Consider the following 13,671-nt stretch of genomic DNA (forward strand, 5'->3'; position numbering starts at 1 on the left):
AACTTTTGCCCCAAAGCTCAAACTTCGCATTGACAACAAACACTCTCACTTATTTTCCTTTAAGCGACATTCTCATTCTGTTTATTTTTTGAGAAATGCTTGCTAATGTTCATTCGAATCACCAGTTTGTCTCTGAGTCACTTAAAGTAAAAATGGGTGTCTGTGAAAACGGTGGTTTTTCTATCAGTGTACCGACTATAAGAACAAAATGCCAATGCCTGAAAAACAGATTAACGAGAGAATTTGATCGAAAGAACAAACAAACAGATGGCTGGTTAGATTTAAAATAAGACTGAAATGAAGAGATAATGAGCTTTAGGTCTGAGACTCTAGATGCCAGGAGCCCCCCTGTGGGCCCGGTTCCCTTTCACCCTCATTCTCAGGAGTTTTTTCAATCTGAAAACAAACGGGCTGGATGACCCGTAACACTCTGTTTCACGCTAGGACTGAAGTCCATGATGTATAAAAGCAGACAGCACACATGAAAAGATGCTCACTGGGGAAATGCAAATCGAAGCCACAGCGAGATCCCACCACACCCCCACCCCGATGGCTAGCATCCAGCAGACAGACAGTAGCAAGTGTGGGCGACACGGGGGGGCCGGAGCCCTCGTGCCCTGCTGGTGGGGGTGCATCCGGGGGCAGACGCTTTGGAAGACAGTCTGGCGGGTCTTCCAAATGGTAAACACCCAGTTAACATGGGACTCAGCAGTTCCGCTCCCAGGTGAATACTCCAGGGAAATGAGCACACACACGCACACCGCAGCGCGTACGGGAGTGTTCACGGCAGCGTCGCTCGTAACCGCCAAGTAGCAGAAACAACCCAAATGCCCATCCACGGATGAATGGATAAATAAAAATGTGGTACGTGTCCATAGCATGAAACGTTATTTGGCAACACAAATAATAAGTGATGCAGGCTACCACACGGATGAACCTCGAAGCCATTATGCCAGTGAAGGAAGGCCACGCATCATATAATCCCCGTTGGCAGGAAATGCCCAGGGTAGGCAACTCTCGAGAGACAGAAAGGCAATAGAGGGCTGCCAGAGGTTGGGGGTGATAGGTCAGGGAGGACTGGCAGTGACTATTAATGGGCTTGGGGTTTATTTTTAGAGGGATGAAAATGTTATAAACAATTAGATGTGACGAAGGCTGCACAGTACTGTGAATATATTAAAAACCATGGATTGTATATTTTATTAAGTATGGATGTATGTATTTATTTTTATATTTTCTTTTATATTTGAGAGAGAGAGCAGGGGAGGGGCAGAGTGACAGGGACAGAACCTGAAGCAGGCTCCATCCAGGCTCCGAGCTGTCAAGCACAAAGTCCGACGCGGGGCTCAAACTCGGGAGCAGTGAGATCATGACCTGAGCTAAAGTTGGGTGCTTAACTGACTGAGCCACCCTGGTGCCCCAGGATTGTATATTTTAAATGAGTGAACTGCACGTATATGAATGACTTCTCAATGCATCTGTTCAGAAACTATATAGCAGTCCAATCTAACGGGCAAATACATATTTTTAAAGTTTATTCATCTATTTTGAGAGGGAGAAAGAGTGCGTGCATGTGAGTGGGGGAGGGGCAGACAGAGAGAGAGAGAGAGGGGGAGAGAATCTAAAGCAGGCTCCACACTGTCTTCGAGGAGCCCAATGTGGGGCTTGAACTCACACTGTGAGATCATGACCTGAGCTGAAGTTGGACGCCCAACCGACTGAGCCCCCCGGGCGTCCCTAACAGGCACCGCATTTAAAAGAAGTAGCATAAGGGGCCGCCTGCGTGGCTCAGTTGGTTGAGCACCCGACTCTTCGTGTCAGCTCAGGTCAGGGGTTCAGGGTCGTGGCATTAAGCCCTACGCTGGGCTCCACGCTGAACATGCAGTCTGCTTGAGATTCTCTCTCTCCCTCTCCTTCTCCCTCTGCCCCTCCCCTGCTCAAGTGTGCTCTCTCAAAATAAATAAATGAGCATTAAAAAAAAAAGCAGTAGCATAAGGAGTATAGCATCTACAGAGCTTTGGATTCTTCAAAGTAAGTGGAAATTCACATCTTTAAAAGTACTGTGAGCACACACACACACCAGGCAATACTCAAGGGGGCTGGCTAAGTGCTGCTTCAGGGGTCAGCAAAGCACGTGGCATCCGGTGGAACCGGGAAGGGACCCACATTTCTTCCACCTGCTCTGCTGGGTCTAGGCACTGCTGGGGGTGGAGGCCTTCTGTTGACCGCGTGAGTTTGGCACTCGGTCTCCACTTCTGAGAGGGCAAGAAACCACCATCAACCACCATCCTCGCTACATGCTTTCTTCCTTCTGCCTGTCCCACGAAGAGGGAGGCTTTGAGAAGGCAGAAATACTGTTCACCGGTCTATTTCCTCACCTAAAAAAGTTCCTGGCCCACAATGGATGCTCAGTAAGTATCTGTAAGTACTTTAGGGGGTCGACTGTCCAACACTCCAAAGACCGACCCGACTTTTGGGGTGGGGGACAAAGTGAAGAGAGCGGGAAGAGAACCCAGTCAGGACACAATTATCAACAGGGAGAGAAGTAACGATAATTTAATCTAAACAAAAGTTCCGGGGCTTTAAGCGTCCTGAGCAGTTGTGGTAATGTGCACTTCTTTTTATTTTTTAACGTTTCCTTATTTATTTTGAGAAAGAGAGGGAGAAAGAGAGAGCGAGCGCAAGCAGGAATAGGGAAGGGGCAGAAGGAAAGGGAGAGAGAATCCCAAGCAGGCTCTGCACTAACAGCGTGGAGCCCAACGAGGGACTCGATCCCACCATGAACCATGGGATCATAACCTGAGCTTAGCCAACGGGGCCCCCCAGGCGTCCAGGTAACGTGCACTGTAAACACAAGGGAGCCTCATTTGAACAGCGGAGGGGACCCGGTTCAGGGCCAGGCATCTGACCCAAACCAGGCTGACCTAAGCCTCATGTTCTGCATTCTTCCTCCTCCCTCCTTAAAAATGGAAAAACCTGGGGTGCCTGGCGGGCGGGGGGGGGGGCTCAGTAATTTGTGTCTGACTCTTGATCTCAGCTCAGGTTCTTGAGAATGGTTCTTGAGAATGAGCCCCGGGTCGGGCTCTGTGCTGACAGTGTGGAGCCTGCTTGGGATCTCTCTCCTTCTCTCTCTGTCCCTCTCGTGCTCCCACTCTCTCTCAAAATAAACAAACATTAAAAAAAAAAATGGAAAAACCTTCCAACCATGTGATTTAATATGTAACAAATTGATGTGCTTATAAATTTAATATGTATTAACAAATGGATTTATTATTTTTAAAAATAATTTAAAAATGTTTATTCATTATTGAGTGAGTGAGCGAGAGAGAGCATGTGCGTGCGTACAAGCAGGGGAGGGGCAGAGACAGAGGGAGACAGAGGACCCGAAGCAGGCTCTGCACTGACAACAGAGAGCCCGATGCGGGGCTCGAAGTCATGAACCGCGAGATCATGACCTGAGCCAAGGTCAGGTGCTTAACTGACCGAGCCACCCAGGCACCCCGAATTTAATTTAAAGATAAAATAAATTTGATATGCAATAAAGAAGCATTTAAAATCAATGGAGAAAAGGGAATATTCAACACATGATGTACAGGCAAATGATTTTTCTATCATTTTATAAGAAAATAAAGTTATATCCCTCTCCTGCACTATAAAAAAACAAAGTTCCAGGAGGATTATAAAGTGAATGACAAAATTACGAAGGTGTTAGGGAAAATGTTAGGTTGTTTCTTTGAGATTTTGGCATTTTGGGAGGCCTTCCAAAGTAAATGAGGCTTGAAAGTAAGGAGAGAAAAAACGACACTCCCATTTTCTTTAGTCTGAACAGGAAAAGGTCAGGGCACTCATCATGAGTGATGGGGAAGGAACCTCACAGCCTCGGGCTGACCACACATTGGTAAATTCTCAACTTTAAAAGAGTTAACAACAACAAGTTAAAATAAGTTGATAGTGACTTCTGACACAACAGGTTATGAAAAGCACAAAAATGAACATTGCTTTCAAATATCTTTTCCAAAGTAAACACACTAAAGTGAGAAATAAACATAGTTTAGGTCCTAAGATTAGTCACTTCTGAAACATGTAGCTTTGGGGGAAAAAATCAGTAACTTAAGGAGGAGTTCAGTGAAAATCAGGATATAACATTTTATATTAAGCAACAAGGACTCCCTTAGAACCAGGGAGTACTAATTTCAGAGGTGGATGAGACACCAACAATTCAAAAAAACACTCAACAGAAAACAAGTTCAGTGTCAAACAACACAAGTTTGAAACGGGATCCTGCAAAGGGCCTAGAAACAGGCTGTGAAGCAGGTGACCAGAGAACGGAGATTTGGGCCTGAATGAAGCCAACAATGAACTAACCGCAGGACCACAGAGGCCATCTCGGCCACTCAGGGCAGACTGTCCCGACACCAGCTCGGTCCCATCACTATTTTTTTTTTTTAATGTTTATTTATTCTTGACAGAGAGAGAGAGAGAGACAGAGCACGAGTCGGGGAGGGGCAGAGCGAGAGAGGGACACAGAATCCGAAGCAGGCTCCAGGCTCCGAGCGGTCAGCACGGAGCCCAACATGGGGCTCAAACCCACGAACCGTGAGATCATGATCTGAGCCGAAGCTGGACGCTCAAACGACTGAGCCACCCAGGCGCCCCGGTCCCATCACTGTTTTAACTCTGCCCCATCATTAAAGTTTTCCTGCACAAGTATGGACAACATGTTTACTTCTAAATTATAGTGAGCACTATTACATCAAAGAGGGTAAGATAGTACGCTCAAATGAGGGCTCTAATGTATGTGGCCCATAGGGTACTCGTGGGAGTTAACACACAGGACACTTCGACTGGCCCTGGAAGGTACCCAGTTCCCTCAACTGTTATCGTTACAACACAGGACACATTACGAAGACTTCCATTCTTCAAGTACAAATTTCGCAACAAGAGGACTTCTTTGTGGGGAGTGTGTTAGGCTCAAACGTCTCGGCTTGTGCTAAGGACACCAGAGCCCTGTGTGTCACTCAGGGTCGGGACGCGCTGGTCAGACTGTAACCACTTACCATATGGACTACTTCCGGGTAAATAGGCTCTGTGATCACATTCCGGTTATGGGTGATATATTCTACCATTTCACTTAAAGCAGCTCGTTTTACTTCCTTCCACTTTAGGTCACTCAGTGGATCGGAAACAAAGTCAAAGAGGACACAACACTGACGCAACTTCTGGATAAAAAGCTTCTCTTGATCAGCAGGAGGAACATCTGAAAAGCAGAAAGCAAAGTATATTGATCGCAAAGATGCTTAACCCACAATCACTGTGAAAAGCTTCTAAGCCTTCTACTATTTTTATTTTGAATTAATAGAGACTCGAGGGAAGGGACGGAGTGGGGGTGAAGAGAGGTCAGACATTCCCCAAACAGAAAAACGACAGCCCGTCAACGGCTCAGCTCATGCGCTTATGAGAACGTTTCTATACCGTTTACTCTCCGAAACCACGTCGAGGTTACTGTTCAGAATACGCCCTCTGGATGCGTTCCCTCATTCGGCAACGACCGCCTGACTGCTGGCTGTCACCACACGCTGGCACCGTGCTGCGCCACGGAACGAGAGCCGGACCGCAGGCCCCAGTCTGGGGCGAGGGGCACGGACGCCCACGCCAGCGACACCCGCGGACGCAGGCAGGGCGAGGTGAAGAGGGTGACGGGGGGAGGGCACACGGGTGTCCCCTGGCTTCCTGCAAACACGGGGCCGGTGCCATCAGTTTGAGGCTTGTCAGGACGAGCGGCTGCAAACACACGGAGTCACCGCTCCACAAAACACCTTTTGTCCCTTACTCTGGGCTCCGGTCAACTCGCACCAGACACGACGCCTGGTGATCTTCGTGGTGACGGCAGCACAGAAACAGTGCAAAGTCCTAAGTCGTAGCACTCGCCTTTACACAGTGGGTGCCTGCCTGGGCAGGGACCATCCTACAAGCTTTCTCCGTACGGACACGTGTTTTTTCAGGTTATCTGTACAGTGACACAACAGGGGGAAGAGACCCGTCTGGAGGGCCACCTTAGGGCTGGGAAGTGGCAGAGCTCTGGACGATTTTCCAGGATTCTGGAATGTCTGGAAAGCTATCTGCCAGCGTGAGCTTGACGGCTTCCCTGGGGTGAAGATGAGCTTTGGGGGTGACGCTAATGAGTGAGATTTCTCGATATACATACTGAAATGTGTCCGACATTTGCAAAGTGTCTCAGAAGGTTTGCAAAACTCAGTGAACCAGTATCTTCAAAGTGATCGATAAATGGCATTACAAGGTCCTTCCAGGGCACTCAAAGTGCAAGTCCTTCCACTGGATTTTAATGGAATAAAATGTATGCTCAGCTCATTATATGGTTTCAGATTCCCCATCACAGATTCCTTCAAGAAACTGCCTGTTTAGGTCTTGGTGTAATATCAAAGAAAATTCTGGAACTACGTGCAAAGGATATTAAGGAACTTGTCCCCAGCTTCCCCAAACATGTGTCTTCATACATTTCAACTAAGACACACGGCGACACACTGAATGCAGAAGCAGACAGGAGAATCCGGCGATCTCCTAGTAAGCCAGGCAGGAGGGAGATGTGCACAGAGAGAAAACAATGCCACTCTCTCACTTAATTTGTTTTTCTTTCATAAAATATGGCTTTGCTCATAAAGACGTTATTTCTGTTAACATGCGCTAGGCTTATTGTATTATTATTTTTTTAATGTTTACTTATTTTTGAGAGATAGAGAGACACAGAGCACGAGCAGAGGAGGGGCAGACAGAGAGGGAGACACAAAATCGGAAGCAGGCTCCAGGCTCTGGGCTGTCAGCACAGAGCCCGACGCCGGGTCGAACTCCAGGATCTCGAGATCGTGACCTGAGCCAAACTTAGACGCTTCACCGACTGAGCCACTCTGGCGCCCCGAGGTTTATTATTTTTAATTTTAGGATACGTGCTGCCAAAGCGAGCACACGGTTTTGTTATTTTTATATGAATTAATAAATATACACTTTATCTTTTCTGCTTTCATTTGGAACATGGTCAATATCGGTAGCTAAAGCCACATACACAAAAGCTCGTCGGGGGTCCTACATAACGTTTAGGAGTGTGAAGGGGTCCTGGGCCCAGAGCTGAGACCCCACACCTACCTGCGCCCAGGGCGCACCTCCGGGCCCTCGGGCTTTCCTGCCTCAGTGCTCACGCCCTCACCCTCTTCGCCCCAAGTGTCCTCCCGGCTCCTCCTCGTTCCTGCCACCAGCTGCCCGCTTCCTGCTCAGGGCTCTGCCACTACCTGGTCAGCCGCGGGCCGCGCTCCGAGCCGGGCGCTGCGCACTGGCTATTGCTTCCCGCATCTCAGCTATCCTGCCTAGTATCTCATGCTTCCCCCCACCTGCTCTCCGAACGCACGGGTCAGGTGACTACGTTTTCTAGTTCTCCGTGCACCCCTAACGCCCAGTAACGAGGCTTGCAGAACCAGAATTTGATTCATAAACATTCTGAGTAGTAGGTGTCTGTCTGTTGAATCATTTTCAACGAGTGACGACCGCTACGGTGTTTGGGCCCAACCTCTCCCAATGAAAAGGTTTCCTTTTCTGAATTACCTCCTTGCTTGACTTCAATCCTCACTCAATTAATTCTACAGCTTGGTTCATCCTCCGGTCTGCTAGGATCACCTCAATGAGTTCATTTTGCAGTCACGGCTTGTATTTTTGGAACCTATCTGGGATTCTCATGCTCTTGACGCTGGAGAAAACGAAGAAGGCTGTGTTTACCCCAAGAGACACATGAGGACCCAGACACCGAGAGCTTCAACAGCCTCAGGCCGCCACGCCATTAAGTGGCAGATCCAGATAGGGCAGCATAATATACCCCAAAGCAAGGGCATGCCCGGGGTCCTCCAGGGTGGTGTCATTAGGTCTCACATACCTCAAAAGCATCTGAAAGCATCATTCGCTCCTTTAACACAGTAATAAGAACTGACATTCAGAATAAAGACAAGGTTATCACCAAAACCACTAAAACAAATTTATTCTGATTAAGGAGGAAGAGCAGAGTAAAACAGATTTAAAGTTTCTATCTAAAATTCTTCTAAAAGACAGTAAAATCTCAGCCTTCTGGCATTTATGTCAATTCTTCCAGGGTTCCAGACAGTTAAGTTGTTACTGTACTATTTTCATTTATAGTTTATAAAAGAGTCTGTCATGATGATCATCTCATGAACTCTTGGGGCGTCCGGGTGGCTCAGTCAGTTGAGCGTCTGACTTAGGCTCAGGTCATGAGCTCACCGTTCTTGAGTTCGAGCCCCGCGTCAGGCTCTGTGCTGAGAGCTCGGAGCCTGGAGCCTGCTTCGGATTCTGTGTCTCCCTCTCTCTGTCCCTCCCCCACTCATGTTCTGTCTCAATCTCAAAAATAAATAAATATTAAAAAAAATTTAATCTCGTGAACTCTATTTCCTAAAATCTCATTTGGCTTTTACAATTTCATGGTTTAAAAAGTAAAAAAAAAAAAAAATCCCCCCAAACCAAACTTCTAAATTAGCATTGCTAATCTTGAAAGAAGGAAAAGAGGTGTGACAGACTTGAACCTGTACTTGACTCTACTCTTCTGATCATCCCTGTAATGTGAACCGAATGTTACCAAACTAACCAGGCCTGGCACTGTGGGTACCTTACACTTCTGTATTCAGTATTCAAGGCCGCCTGACTCTTAAGTAATAAACCATGACGCTGGACTTGACCCAAACCTTACGTTACCTCCATGAAGCAGAATAAAAAAAAAAAGGACTTTGAATTTTGCCCATGAGGGACAGTGGCTCACTTTAATTTTAAATTGCATACAGACTAATAACACCCACACAAGTGTTTCAGAATGTGTCGATGAAGTGTTGATTTTGATGGCTTCCTGTCTTACGTTTAGGTCTTTCATCCATTTCGAGTTTATTTTTGTGTCTGGTGTAAGAAAGTGGTCCAGGTTCATTTTTCTGCATGTCGCTGTCCAGTTTTCCCAGCACCACTTGCTGAGGAGACTGTCTTTATTCCATTGGATATTCCTGCTTTGTCAAAGTTTAGTTGGCCATACATCTGTGGGTCCATTTCTGGTTTTCTATTCTGTTCCATTGATCTGAGTGTCTGTTCTTGTGCCAGTACCATACTGTCTTGATGATGACAGCTTTGTAGTATAGCTTGAAGTCTGGGATTGTCATGCCTCCTGCTTTGGTTTTCTTTTTCAAGATTGCTTTGGCTATTCGGGGTCTTTTCCGGTTCCATACAAATTTTAGGATTATTTGTTCTAGCTCTGTGAAGAATGCTCGTGTTATTTTGATAGGGATTGCATTGAATATGTAGAGTGCTTTGGGTAGTATCGACATTTTAACAATGTCTGTTCTTCCTATCCAGGAGCATGGAATCTTTTTCCATTTTTTTGTGTCTTTTTCAATTTCTTTCATAAACTTTCTATAGTTCTCAGTGTATAGATTTTTCACCTCTTTGCTTATATTTATTCCTAGGTATTTTATGGTTCTTGGTTTATTATTTCTTAAGTTAGGAGCTATTACATTCTTCTACACAGATAAAACCACACACAAGGTACCCTGGGTCTGTATAAACCTTTCAGCAGCCCCCCCGCCCCCCCCCCCCCCCACCCCACCAGGGTCCTCATAAGTCTATTATTGTAAACTTGGGACCCTTCCCAATTATTTCAAGGTAAATCCTGAATGATACCTAGAAGCAAAATGTAGGGACACACTAGGAGCTGGGAAGACACTAATCCGTGGCGTGGGAAACAGTGCAAACAAGGCGGAGGTATGACTGTGTCGTTCTTTTAAAAACAGACTTACTGAAAGGAAGCCTGTAATTTATAACTGACAGGGATGCTCGAGGAAGGTTATACCATCAGAGTAGGGTGAGGGCACCCCATTAACGCTCTCGGTCCCCACCAGGAGGGAGGGCAGCGTTCCTGTATCCACGACACCAGAGGAGCCATAGGGAATGGGCTCGTTGCCCCGATCCTGACCTTCAAAGTGGGGCCGAGCCCCAGGAGTGCCCAAGGTGGTATCCACAGAACTTGTAGGCATTCACACTTCCTTCTTCTGCAGAGAATAACATGTAAGCCGAGCCAACACGTAACCTGCAAACGGACACACGGTGGGGGCGTGTGCCTCAGGCCGCTGGCCGCCGGCACGTGTGGTCAGGTCTGCAGACCACCGCCGGGCAGCAAGGAGCCACGGCAGGCTTTAAAAAGTCACTCCTAAGCCACTAATTGTATCACAGCCAACTTCACAGGTGCTGCAAGCCTCTGTGTGCCTCAGTGTGCACCCCTCAGAAGGGGCAGAGTGGGGACATGACACGCTTGAACCACGAATCGTGGGATATGGTGAGGCTGCATCACTGAGTTGTAGCTATATGCGAGGAGGCATCATGCGAGCTGTTGGCGGACAGAAAAATGATTACACAGCCAAGCCCACTTCTACGTGACAAGTGTTGGCGGTGAAAAGAAAACACTTCAAGATACAATAAAGAACCAACTTGCAGCACGACAGGTGCAAAAAGACAGGAGAACCAGGCCCTCTGGTACATAGGAAATGGCTTTTTCCAAATAACCATGACTCGAATGAAATAAAGAGAAAATAAAGAGACTGCTAAAACTATGAGCCTGGAGAATGCCACCTCGAGAGATTCCCTCCCCGCAAAGGTTCATGCTCACGGGCGGTCAACTACTTTGTGGTCACTCACGGAATGTGTGCTAAGCAGCTGAAGCGGCTTGATTTCCAAGGAGAGAGACCACAGTGTAACCACAGCACCTCCGTGAGCTCCCACGGCGCCTTCTCAAAGGCACGGTGCACAGGTCCCAAGAGGGTCTAAGAAAATACGAAGTTGTGAGCCCACAGACAAGAGATAGCTCATTCACAATGGGAACAAACAAGCAATCTCGCTAAAAGCAGACAGCCAAACCTTGAGCTACGATGTCATCTCGTCCTTCCGATGTATCTATTCTTAGTACAAGGTGAGCGGGAATAAAGTTGGATTCAGTTACTAACACTATGGAGTAAATGTGTGCTTCTTCATTAACGTGGGCTAAATTCCACTGAGCTCTATTTCTTATATGACAAAGTGAGGCAGATGGCAGGGTCCCCCCACTAGAAAACAAAAGTTCAGCATTACTCTTTTGTTTTTGAAAAAGGAAGTTTATGTGCCATTTCTGAAATGACCCATCCTTCCCACTGCTGCCTGCGGCCCCTCTGTCCTCGATCCCGTCTGCAGGCCCGGAACGTTCTGCTGCACTGACGCCTCTCCCAGCACCAACACCGGAGTCCTAGCTCCTACAGCCTTAAAATAAGGCTCGGTATCTGTTAAACTAAGTTCTTTCACCTTGTTCTGTTCCATGCTGATTATTCATGGCCCTTTATGTTTTTGTAAATATTTTTGAGAGAGAGAGAGAGAGAGAGAGATGGAAAAAGAGAGAGCGAGAACAGATAGGGAAGGGGCAGAGAGAGAGGGAGACACAGAATCTGAAGCAGGCTCCAAGCTCTGAGCTGTCGGCACAGCCGGACGCGGGGCTTGAACTCACGAACCGCGAGGTCACGACCTGAGCTGAAGTCGGATGTTCAACCGACTGAGCCCTCCAGATGCCCTATTAATGACCCTTTAAATTCCCTTTATCAATTTGGGAAAAATGGAAGCCTGTGCGATAATGAGACTTCCAATCCACGGACATGGAATATTTCTCCGCTCACTCAAGTTTTCCCTAAATGTCTTTCAATAAAGTTTTATAATTTTCTCTTACAATGTGCTGCACATTTTTTAGATTTACTCTTTGGTATCTGTTAGGTTCTGATGCCCCTGTAAATGGTATCTTTAAAAAGATTTAATTTTTCTAACTGCTGCTGTGACACACAAAAAATGTTTTGGGGGATTACTTCTGTATCTAGCTACTTGGCTTAACTCTTCTAATTAACTCCATTAATTCTAATAAAGTTATCTGTAAATCCCTTTGGTTTTCTGTGTATGCCATCCTTTCTCCGCAAAGACTGATGGTGTTCTTTTTCTTGCCTGAGCCACCTGCCAGGATGTGGCGAGAGCAGCTCCCTTCACCTCTCCCAGCCTGGAGGGAAGCTCCCACCAGATCCTGCTGGGCCTGAGGGAGCCACCAGGAGTCTGTAGATAACATTCCCCAGATGAAGAAGCTGACTTAAGAGATTCGGTGCTGCCCCAATCCACATCCCATCAGGGACTCGTGGAACTGGGCAAGCGGATCCTAAAATGCATAGGAAACGTAAGGGGTCAACACAAACCAAGACCCTCTTGGAGAAGGTCTTTAACAGGGTGGGGTAACTCACTGTTCTGGAAATGCAGACTTACTGTGAAGCTTCATTAATGAAAACGGCCAAGCCACAGAGAACAGAGCCCACGGACAGGCGTGGGCATATACGGATTCTTGATTTATGACAGAACTGTACTGCAGAATAGTGAAGAAAAGTCAGTCTTTAAAATTTAAATACATGGCGGGGCGCCTGGGTGGCGCAGTTGGTTAAGCGTCCGACTTCAGCCAGGTCACGATCTCGCGGTCCGTGAGTTCAAGCCCTGCGTCGGGCTCTCGGCTGATGGCTCGGAGCCTGGAGCCTGTTTCCGATTCTGTGTCTCCCTCTCTCTCTGCCCCTCCCCCGTTCATGCTCTGTCTCTCTCTGTCCCAAAAATAAATAAAAAAACGTTGAAAAAAAAAATTTTTTTTTAAAAATTTAAATACATGGCACTGGGACAACTAGGTACCCAGGGAGAGGAAATAGGGGAGGGAGGAAGGAAGGAAGGAAGGAAGGGAAGAAGAAACTGGGTCACGTTATATATATATATATATATATATATATATATATATATATATATATATAGTATATATATAAAAGCTCCTAGTGGGTTATGAATTAAATTTGAAACACAAAACCCTAATGCTTTTAGAAAATAATACAGAAGAATATCTTAGGTCAAGAAAGAAGTGGAAAAGGACTTTTTTTTTTTAATTTGAGTTTGGTTGACACACAATGTGACGTTAGCTTCAGGCGCACGATCCAGTGGTTCAACAACTCTATACCTGACGCTGTGCTCACCACGAGTGTAGCCACCGTCGGTCACCAGCCAACACAGCATATACCACTGACGATATTCCCTGGGCCGTATCTTTGATTCCCGTGGCATATTCATTCCACAACTGGGAGCCTGTACGTCCACCTCCCCTCCACCCGTTTTGTCCATACCCCCCACATCTTCCCCTCTAGCAACCATAAGTTCGTCCAGCTGTTTGTTCATTTGGTTTTCGAGAATCCAAATATAAGGGAAAACATATGGTATTTGTCTTTTTCTGTCTGACTTATTTCACTTAGCGTTATACTCTCTAGCTCCATCCATGTTGTTGCAGAGGGCAAGATCTCATCCCTTTTTATGGTTGAGTAGTATTCCACGGTCTGTACGCGTGCATGTATATATATGTACAGGTATATATATACACACACCTTCCTTATCCATTCATCTATCAGTGCATACTTGGGTTGCTTCCAAATCTTGGTCATTGTAAATAATGTTGCAATCAATGCAGAGGTGCACATATCGTTTTGAATTAGCGTTTTCATTTTCTTTGGGTAAATACTTACTAGTGGGATAACAGATCATACTTTT

The 13,671-nt window shown here is 46.5% G+C and overlaps 1 protein-coding gene across 6 annotated transcripts in view; it reads right to left on the bottom strand.

The window, feature by feature from the left end:
* PPP2R5C (protein phosphatase 2 regulatory subunit B'gamma) overlaps positions 1 to 13,671 on the bottom strand; it is a 127,689-nt gene that overhangs the window by 42,581 nt on the left and 71,437 nt on the right. For all 6 annotated transcript variants that reach the window (XM_049612134.1, XM_049612131.1, XM_049612132.1 and 3 more), the window contains one exon: positions 5,058 to 5,257. In XM_049612134.1, the coding sequence (XP_049468091.1) occupies positions 5,058 to 5,257 (200 nt within the window). The remainder of the gene's footprint in view (positions 1 to 5,057; positions 5,258 to 13,671) is intronic.

The sequence above is a fragment of the Panthera uncia genome (assembly GCF_023721935.1).
Source record: "Panthera uncia isolate 11264 chromosome B3 unlocalized genomic scaffold, Puncia_PCG_1.0 HiC_scaffold_1, whole genome shotgun sequence".
Classification (NCBI taxonomy): domain Eukaryota; kingdom Metazoa; phylum Chordata; class Mammalia; order Carnivora; family Felidae; genus Panthera; species Panthera uncia.